Source organism: Argopecten irradians, chromosome 16 (assembly GCF_041381155.1).
Source record: "Argopecten irradians isolate NY chromosome 16, Ai_NY, whole genome shotgun sequence".
NCBI classification, from domain to species: domain Eukaryota; kingdom Metazoa; phylum Mollusca; class Bivalvia; order Pectinida; family Pectinidae; genus Argopecten; species Argopecten irradians.
The window spans coordinates 33538953-33549845 of NC_091149.1; the positions used below are offsets into that span (position 1 = coordinate 33538953).

The 10893-nt window shown below is 37.2% G+C and overlaps 2 protein-coding genes and 1 long non-coding RNA gene across 3 annotated transcripts in view; all 3 read left to right on the forward strand.

Moving 5' to 3' along the window:
- LOC138310196 (putative leucine-rich repeat-containing protein DDB_G0290503) overlaps window positions 1–3494 on the forward strand; it is a 39135-nt gene extending 35641 nt beyond the window's left edge. Inside the window, exon 15 of the mRNA XM_069251313.1 lies at window positions 1958–3494. Within this exon, the coding sequence (XP_069107414.1) occupies window positions 1958–2131 (174 nt within the window). The 3' untranslated portion in view covers window positions 2132–3494. The remainder of the gene's footprint in view (window positions 1–1957) is intronic.
- On the forward strand, window positions 3282–5260 carry LOC138310197 (putative per-hexamer repeat protein 5). Its single transcript, XM_069251314.1, has 3 exons — window positions 3282–3305; window positions 3541–3843; window positions 5009–5260. The coding sequence occupies exons 1-3, from the start codon at window positions 3282–3284 to the stop codon at window positions 5258–5260; spliced, it is 579 nt and encodes a 192-aa protein (XP_069107415.1).
- A 2345-nt stretch (window positions 5261–7605) lies between these two features.
- Window positions 7606–10660, forward strand: LOC138311027 (uncharacterized). The gene is made up of 3 exons (XR_011206511.1): window positions 7606–7678; window positions 8934–9038; window positions 9461–10660. It is a non-coding gene; the product is annotated as an uncharacterized lncRNA (long non-coding RNA).
- The last annotated feature ends 233 nt before the right edge of the window (window positions 10661–10893 follow it).

The window sequence follows — 10893 nt, forward strand, 5'->3', positions numbered from 1 at the left end:
ACGTCATTTGCACATATAATGATGACGTCACCATTATTATGACGTCATGGTAACTATGACGTCACAGAACAGGGTCAGATTTCATAGCAACCCAGTATTTTTCACTTTTCTGCATAGAGAGAAACTCCAAATACCATATAAAATTTTCAGAATAATTTTATTTCAGAAAACAGCATAGTTATTAAACTTTCATTTTTTCAAATTACCTCCCCTTGTTACTTGTATTGGAGGAATATTGGTGAAAATATACCTTATGGGGAAATTGGCATTACTCGGTGACTATTAGAGATACACAGTATCCGGATAGGTCATTTTGTTCGTCACAACCTTATTTAGACATAATTTGGGTTTTCGGAAAACTTGAAAATACAAAACATGCTGTATAAGGTAGCAGTGTACAGTAAGACCGAATGGCCATGGGTGAGATTTTTATTAAGCAGAAAGCCCCTGTTTTATTATATGCATAAAAAATTAAAAAATGTATATGTCCTAAAATTGGTGAATTCAATCTAGAGAATTATATGCAGGCTTCACATTTGCATAAAGAAATTCCCCAAAATGGGTTCGAGATTAATGGTTTAGAGGGTATCCGAATGTGCGTCTAAGATGGAAAAACTCGATACTGTAGCAGCAGAAATTGATAGCTGGGGTACGAGGTAAAATTGCTCAAAAGTTTAATGATATACCTATGTCGAAATAGGCTCAGTTCCGCTATCACGACAGTGATGCTTGGTTTTAAACTGTGTTCAAGAAAAAAAATTCTCCTAGAGGGGGTGTAATTTTGGGTTGAAAATCCCAATTTTTTGCATTTTTTCAAAAAAACAAATTTGGTTACCATGGTTTTTACAGGCTCACAAAACCACAAAAAGCAGACCTGTCCAAAATTGAACTCTGCATAACTATTGCAAATGTTGTGTAGATTAAAAATATATATACTTTTATATAGATGTTATTTAAGGTTAAAAAGCTGTGTGTACATAATTAAAGCCTGCACTTCATTTTGCTGAATTTTTCAAATCTACTGTACACTGCCACCTTACTGACGTATCTCCCTTTATTTACAGTTTGTGTTGACTTATCTCCCTTTATTTACAGTTTGTATTGACTTAACTCCTTTTATTTACAGTTTGCATTGACTTATCTCCCTTTGTTTAAGTGTTTACTGACGTATCTCCCTTTATTTACAGTTTGTATTGACTTATTTCCCTTTATTTACAGTTTGTATTGACTTATCTCCCTTTGTTTAAGTGTTTACTGACGTATCTCCCTTTATTTACAGTTGTATTGGTATTGATTTATTTCCATTAATTTACAGTTTGTATTGACATAACTCCTTTTATTTACAGTTTGCATTGACTTCCTCCTTTTATTTACAGTTGTATTGACTTATTTCCCTTTATTTACAGTTTGTATTGACTTATCTCCCTTTGTTTAAAAGTGTTTACGGACGTATCTCCCTTTATTTACAGTTTGTGTTGACTTATCTCCCTTTATTTAAAGTTTGTATTGACTTAACTCCTTTTATTTACAGTTTGCGTTGACTTATTTCCCTTTATTTATAGTTGTATTGACTTATCTCCCTTTGTTTACAGTATCTACTGACTTACCCCCCTTTGTTTACAGTGTGTTCTGACTTACCTCCTTTTGTTTACAGTGTGTATTGACTTACCCTCCTTTGTTTACAGTATCTACTGACTTATCTCCCTTTGTTTACAATGTGTTCTGACTTACCTCCCTTTGTTTACAGTGTGTACTGACTTACCTCCCTTTGTTTTCAGTGTGTACTGACTTACCTCCCTTTGTTTCAGTGTGTTCTAACTTATCTCCCTTTGTTTATAGTATCTACTGACTTACCTCCCTTTGTTTTCAGTGTGTAATGACTTTACTTACAATATGTACTTACTTACCTCCCTTTGTTTACAGTGTGAACTTACTTATTACCTCCCTTTGTTTACAGGAAGAGAAGGTCCTATGCTCGGTGTGCAGGTGGAGTAGGAAAAATACTATGATACAGCCGTGCGGCCACTACTGTTTGTGTGAGAAATGTGCTGAGACATTGATGTCCAACCAACAAGACTGTCCAGTCTGTCGCAGCCCTATACACAGATGTCTCAAAGTCTTTGAGACGTGATACCACTCCAGTCTGTCGCAGCCATATACACAGATGTCTCAAAGTCTTTGAGACGTGATACCACTCCAGTCTGTCGCAGCCATATACACAGATGTCTCAAAGTCTTTGAGACGTGATACCACTCCAGTCTGTCGCAGCCCTATACACAGATGTCTCAAAGTCTTTGAGACGTGATACCACTCCAGTCTGTCGCAGCCCTATACACACATGTCTCAAATTCTATGAGACGTGATACCACTCCAGTCTGTCGCAGCCCTATACACACATGTCTCAAATTCTATGAGACGTGATACCACTCCAGTCTGTCACAGCCCTATACACATATGTCTCAAAGTCTTTGAGACGTGATACCACTCCAGTCTGTCGCAGCCCTTATACACAGATGTCTCAAAGTCTTTGAGACGTGATACCACTCCAGTCTGTCGCAGCCCTTATACACAGATGTCTCAAAGTCTTTGAGACGTGATACCACTCCAGTCTGTCGCAGCCCTTATACACAGATGTCTCAAAGTCTTTGAGACGTGATACCACTCCAGTCTGTCGCAGCCCTTATACACAGATGTCTCAAAGTCTTTGAGACGTGATACCACTCCAGTCTGTCGCAGCCCTTATACACAGATGTCTCAAAGTCTTTGAGACGTGATACCACTTCAGTCTGTCGCAGTCCTTATACACAGATGTCTCAAAGTCTTTGAGACGTGATACCACTCCAGTCTGTCGCAGCCCTTATACACAGATGTCTCAAAGTCTTTGAGACGTGATACCACTCCAGTCTGTCGCAGCCCTTATACACAGATGTCTCAAAGTCTTTGAGACGTGATACCACTCCAGTCTGTCGCAGCCCTTATACACAGATGTCTCAAAGTCTTTGAGACGTGATACCACTTCATTGTCTGTGATCAATGTTTCGCCTAGAACTAATGTTTGCATTTGTAGAAGTGGGATCATTTGGATAGCAACAAACTGATGTCGTCATCTTCCAATACCTTTCGGGATAGAATAAAGTTTAAACTCCGATCTCTGAATAATAAATAGTTTCCTCTTCCTAAATCCTTCCTTGGTTGAATCAGTGATCTATGAACAACATTGTTTCATCTTCTTCTCCTCTGTGTTAGAATCAAGTCTCTGAACAAAAGATAGTATCTCATATATGTCGCCGGAGACCTATCCCAGTGTGTGTGTGTGTGTGTGTGTGTGTGTGTATGTATGTGTTTTATTGACATCATTCCGTGGCATATACATTTATTTTTTTATATACATTGACTAATGTTTTACATCCTGATAGTGAACATATACACCACTGTCAGTCGTTTACAGAACAGCAGTCTGTGATATAATAGACATTAAATGTTTACCACATGATTGTTTTTGTTTTTTATTTTGTTGGTTGATTAACTTCCTATAAACAGGCAGGGTCAGGTACGAACGAACCCCCAGGGTCAGGTACGGACGAATCCCCAGGGTCAGGTACGGACGAACCCCCAGGGTCAGGTACGGACGAACCCCCAGGGTCAGGTACGGACGAACCCCCAGGGTCAGGTACGGACGGACCCCCAGGGTCAGGTACGGACGGACCCCCAGGGTCAGGTACGGACGGACCCCCAGGGTTAGGTACGAACGAACCCCCAGGGTCAGGTACGGACGAACCCCCAGGGTCAGGTACGGACGGACCCCCAGGGTTAGGTACGAACGAACCCCCAGGGTCAGGTACGGTATCTTAAAGCAATACGTACGTAATAACACGCTTATTTTAGCACGTGCCATGTCATGCCCGTTCATGTTGTGGGTGGAATACAGCACGTGACATGCCATGCCAGTTCGTGTTGTGGGTGGAGTACAGCAGATGTAACCCGAACGTCCTTTTTTTCTAAATAAGTTTTGAGAATGGTTGGATTTAGCAAAATTGTTAGTCGTGATGAGAACTTTCACAGAAATCGACTTAAAATCATGAGATGAATCAATGTTTTTAACTTTAATCCAAGAATGCATTGAAAGATATCCTGTTTGTCAGTGGAACATCGCCGTCTCTGAGACGTTATCGGATACCTTTATAATTGGATGTTGTGTCCAGATCATCATTACATGTGTTTGTTCTTCGATGTTTTTTATATTGTTTCAAAGATTTTGGTAGAATATGATTCATTTTGATGTTCTTTCCTGTTCTCTGTCGTTTCATATTGGAAGTATTTATATTGGCTTTATTCCTTTCCCAAAGCAACATAAATTTGTTTTCCTAAATGCTGATGCCCCTCCAGTAGATAGGTATTTTCCTGGGGGGTTCTATGAAGTAGGCCCTTCTGCGTTAGAGATGGAAGAGATGTGATTGTTTAGGAAGACTACCATGTGTCCTTTTATTATTGTAGGTCTCATCTAATTTACGGCCCATTAAAGTCGACAACAATACTGGCAGACATACAATCATAAAAGGAAAGAAAATGCTTGATAGATTTTGCAAGAATTCATTATTTATATATTAAATAAAGTTTTCTTGTTTTGCAAAATATATAAATAATGGAACTCAACTCCAAAATAATAAATAATAATGATTTAATTAAGGCATTTTTAAAAGATAAAGCATAATTGTTAAAAATAGATATTAATCAATAACAGCTAAAAAGGAGTGTTTTGATTAACTTTTGTCACTTTACATAGGCCCTATAAGAAAATTGAATTATTGAGAAGTTCCTTTTAAAATCATGCATTTAGGGTCAAAAATTGATAAATTTATGGAAGGATGAGGTATTGAGCTTAAACCCGCCTCCCTCCTCTTTCATATTGTCACATGTGGGTCTTGTACTACGTTAAGAAGAGGTTAAAATCACCCGTGAGTGGTGAGATCAATCAGCCACGTGTCCATGTTACATACACTACCCGAAGGGTGATTCGGGACTAAATCGCGCCGCGAGCGACGAGCGACAATCGAGCGAACTCGCCCGGAACTCGCTGCGGATCCGCGCAAGCGAGATCGCTCCCGCGGCGGTCCCGCTCCGCAAGCGATTTAATGCTCGCTCCAGCAGCGATCCCGCTGGCAGCGAGATCATCCGCTCCGGTAGCGATCCCGCTCCGGCAGCGAGATCATCCGCTCCGGCAGCGATCCCGCTCCGACAGCGATATGATCTGCTTCGGTAGCGATATGATACACTTCGGCATCGATTTGTCACCAAGCGATCTGTTGGTAGATATTGACATCGTTTCAGCTTTGACTAACATGCCGCGATGATTACTTAGCATGACACAATCTAAAACTAAAGGGACGAGTATAGTTAGCTAACGAACTTACCTTCTTGAACAACTTGCTCATCGGAAACTATGAAGAAATTGTTTTAAAATAGAATGATGTGTTAACACGTGCTTTGTGAATCAATCCTATTCAGTATTTAATAAAATATACTATTGATAATATATACAGTATATGTCCATGTGTTGTCTTTCCAAAATTTGACACTAATTCAAGATTTGATATATACTGATCTATTATTAGAATGTGTCGTATAGTTTCGTCGTTTTTATCAAAATACCCCGTTTTTGGCATGATGACATACAAATGGTCGTGAAGACAAATTCAAACAATATGCATATGGCCTGTAATTCAAATGTCTTTAACTAACTGGTATTTTTTACCATCTGAATGATGTTTGTACGATATGGCCTCTTTTAATTTATACTCAGAATATATACAGTAGATATTTTTAACCAATTCAAATTAATGTCAGATAATTCCTCTCAAAATCCTTATTTACTTTTACCATGCAACGTTATAGAATGCTTTGCTTCATGTAATTACATGTATATGTATGTACAGTAAAACCCCGTTATATTGCCACCCGTTTTACCGCCAAACTCGCTTATCGCCATGAATTTATTCAGAACGGATTTCCCTCCATACAAATACACCCGTTATATCGCCAAACCCGCCTACCGCCATCCGCCATCACATTTGCGGAACAAATGATTAAAACAACACTATAATGACCTCGTTAATATCGCCAAATTCTGTTGATAGGGACACATGTTTTCGTAAGGTGCTCATGATCAACTGCCGACTGACAGGTAATCAGCTACACACACTATATATGGCCGCGTGTACGACCGCGTGTACACAGTGAAATCAATTAATATTATGTATACACCTTTGTTATTGTTTAACAGGTAGGTGTCGCAAGTTGTGGTGAATAAAACCACTTCTGTACATGTGTTTTACGTACTATTAACGTTAAGCTTAGTTATTTATTGACAAAAAGGACCCACAAGTCTGTTTCTCGATATCGCCGTTCGTTTATATTGGACCATAAAACGCAACTAGCAATTTCAAGAACGATATAAATATTACGTACGTGCAGAAGAGTCCGCCGTTTATTAGTAAGATCAAATCGTCGTCTGTGTGCCGTTTATTACCGGAGTATCCGTTTTAAAATTTGCAGACATGTGCGCGGAAGTGAGGTCACGACCGCACTGCGCTTGTTCAGAACTTCTATTCTTTGTTTCCGGGCGGGATTCCCCGTGTTAAAAATACCAGATAGCAGGCACGATACGTGGTAGCACAAACGAGTTCGGTTTTCGTATTTTACACACATAAAGCTGACATATTTATTGAAAGACTACTATCGAAATTACTTCAATTTTGGAACTATTCATATTAGAAAATACGAAGTGGCCGTACAGTACACAGACTGACTAGAAAGTCTGTTTCAGTATGGCACCGGGGGGACTACCTATATTTAGGGCCTAATCAAGATTTCAAAGACAAATCCGATATACCGCCAAACTCGATATATCGCCAAATCGAGGAAAAACAGAAGGTGGCGATATAACGGGGTTTTACTGTAGTTTATTTTATTATGTAAATTGTCTAAGTACGCCATCATTAGCTGAACATACCTAACGTTTGATGAAAATATTATTTGTATGAAGTGTTTTTATACGATGCGAATTGAAAACAATTGACTGGATGTTGTTACTTGTCCTCGATATCTTCACTGTGCAATATATATTTATCTGGAAAGACCTGAAATCGACCAGCGGGGAAACAAAATACGATGAATATGCCTGTTCAATGTAAAAATACCAACATCGCATATTCCAGCCAAAACGGTAAGTGCCTGTCATTATATTCATTTTTGAAGAAAAAGTGTTAACGATGATGCTTTCAGTCAATTTCAAATATTATCTAATTTATACGACTTCGCTCAGCGATACACCTACGATACATCGAAATGGACGAAATGGCCATAAATGTTGAAGTGGGTGCTATTCGACGACTAAGTTATGCTTATTTCTATCGCATTTATTTTCCAATAACGTAAACACATTAAACAACTTCTACTTTCATGAAATACTTTTACGATACCTTCTTTACTAGTGCTGTTAATCATTTTTCAGAGTGTAGGACCGCCATCTTTGCTGTTACTAGCTAAAACGATGTACCATGAAACCCTGTTTTATTGGAGAATGGCATAGTGATATGTCATGTAAAGGGAAAACTATTCTCAACTATCAAAAGAATAGTGCAACGATTTTTCACTTTGCAATTGTTCACGCTAAAATGAAGTGAGTACTCCTTTCAAGATCTAGACGCGATCACTTGGAGTATCAGTAACATTTTATTTTATTTGAGTGTCACATATCAAAATCACATAAAAAACAACCGAGTTTTCATCAGAGTACTAGTACATATGAAAATATTAATGATAATGATATCCACACAAACTGACTTTATGAGACACTAATTTGAAGTAAAATAAAAAAGGGAAAAAACACACACATACACAATTATGTCACACCGAACACTGGTAAAAAGAAGGTAAAACTGGAAAATGGAATTGAACGTACTCGCCATGTGTTAATATAATCACCGTTCTTGTGCTCGCAAAACGCACCAAGCGTGTTTCTTTTCAATGTTTTTTTTTATCCGGAGTCATACATAGTAGCACAACACAATAACAAAATGCACAAAGTCTTGTGCGACGTGGACTGGCAGCTAGGGCGATCTGTCAATTATCATGTAGTTAAATACACCCCACCCATATTCTATAAGGTACATGTTATATCTGACCTAGCACTGTTTTGTAATGGGCGGACTGGAATTTTACACATTGATTACTCATCAAGTTCTAAGTAGGATGAGGATTAAAATTTAAAACACATTTTTAAAGTATCAGCTTCTAAAATTTCCGTTTTTAGTTAACAGTTGTTCGGAATCCTAAGATCGGATCAGCCTTTTGTCTGTTATCAGAATTATTTATGTGTGGTAACGAGACTTATTTGGTGCGTGACGGTAATCGACCCGCAGTCTTGCATCATATCATTATTTGAAAGTTTACAGCGCCCGACTCGGCTACCTGTGATTTTCAAAACCCTGTTTCATAAAACCATTTATTGGGTCAAACTTACACTCATTATATCAATATCATGATTCTAACACACTACATGTATGTCGCATTCAGGATGCATGTTTTTATGCAAGAAAGGATATATAAGACAAAAACCCAGGACAAATATTATCACTAATGTTTATTTATTTGTTACATTTATATTTAGGTGGTGTTGTTAACTACGTGTTCGACGAAATTCGTCGTTCCTAAGTATGATAATAAGTATTTACATCATGAGGATGATCATTAAAATTATACATGTATATATATAATTAGGTTTACGAAATTGTTGTGTCCCCTTGGAAATATAGGATGAGTTAGCAACGTTTAATATTAAATAATTTCAATTTTTACATGTTATGCAATTACCATTCTTTGTATAATTCTCATTATTAAAATGTGATACTTTGCTCATTTACGTCCTCGTGCAGATACGGATCCAGATACGCCGGAGGAGACGCCTTCGGGGATCGTTATTTTCAGCGTTCAAAATTAACGCCTGTCCATCTGCCCTTGACCGGCAATTTTATAGTCAGGTAGACAATTTGTATAATGTAGCTGGTCCTTTGATAGGCAACTTTTGGTCCAGATAGAAGATATAAAAAACATAAATGGCAGTATAATTGAAGAAAGGTTGAAGATCAAACTGTACAAAACAAATTTTGGTAATATTCTGGTTTTCGGCCAATTTTGTTGAGAGCCTACGATACTAATCCGGATATGCAGATATATTTTGTTAGTAAACCTATTACTTTGCTAGTAATTATGTAAGCTATAAAGATGAATTATAACTTTGTAAGGACCAGTAACTTTTAGGGTCAGCCGGTCCTTAGGACCAGCAGGAAAAAATCATTTAAGGGAGAACAATGGTTATTTTGCCGATTTGTTATCTGGAACGGTTTTTTTTTTCTTATAAATAACTTTGTCTTGAACTACCGTTTTCTTATATGCTTTTCAGTTAAAAATGCCAATCAATGAGGGACCAACCGCGATGAACGACCTAAACCTGTACAATTTTACCTGGATACGGAGGCTGGCTGAAGATAGAGGATTATATATATTTAATGAGGATACAACTTTCGTTTAGATTTCTTACTTTTGCAATTTCTAAAGACAGCTGGAATATGTAACACATAATTGTTATAATCATCTTACTGATTTTTAATTTTTTTTTCACTTCTGTACTTCTCTCTCTCCGTTTTAGTGTACACGGAATGGTTTGATGTATAAAACTTGCAAAACGCACCATTGGATAAAAATTAGAATGGACAAAGTACGATTTCCATTACGGTATTAGAGATAATGCGACTTTTCTTAGAACACACCTGAAGCCCCAAGCTTTGAACCCTGACCTGTGACGTCATGAGGACTCTACAGACTCTAAAGTAGTAGCTATGTTCAAAATGTAATAACTTTTTGTGTCCATTATGATATATATTCATTAAAAATGAAATTATTTGAAAGTAGTAGCTATATTCAAAATCTACTACTGGATGTATGCATTCTGATATACAACGTGTGCTTATTATTTAAAATACATATAATACAAAATATCAAGCGTTTTTTTCCCCTTTACATAAAGTGGGGTATCACATAAAGTACATACCTATAAAACTTGAAAGTTTCATGAAACAGCCTATAGCCTCACCTGTAATTATCTCCTATTGTTCTGTCTTTCACACCTAGTCTCCATTGGCCAACAAAATACCTTACCTGTATACCTAAATATTCAGAATGTTGGCTAAGTGGGAACCTTATGCATTATGTTGCGATAAGTTGTAACACTTAAGCAAAATAAAGAATCTGAATCTGAACATCGATTTGTAAGGCACAAATACCTGTGTACATGTCCGATACATGTTTAATATATTCTCAATCACAGATATAGTTCGGAATACACTTGGAAATAGGGATTTATACCATACATATATTGATGTACCTATCGTAGATGAATTGCCATCTCTGCATAATTATACACAATAAAATGTACATAATAAGTATATCCGCGGTGTTTAGAACTACATATACATGTACACGATTATTATATTGCTAATCACCAGTATATATCTTTGTCATTTAATTCTACTGTAATTTGGCGGTTCTAATTCTATATAACAAGTTTTTGAGAACCGTCATATCACAAATATTTATAATTTATCAGGAGTGGTATTTTTCGACCAATTTGGTTTTGATGATGAAATAAATTCAGCTTTCATATAATACAGTACATCCGACGACTTGTTGATATTTCGCTCAAGTTCATTCATTAATGTCTTTACTTGAAAATAAAACATACACGGATCAGACGAAAAAAATGAGGCTGAAAATGTCAATTGTCTTATACCAATAGCAGATATCAAGTATTGAAATCAGAATACTTCCGAATATAGC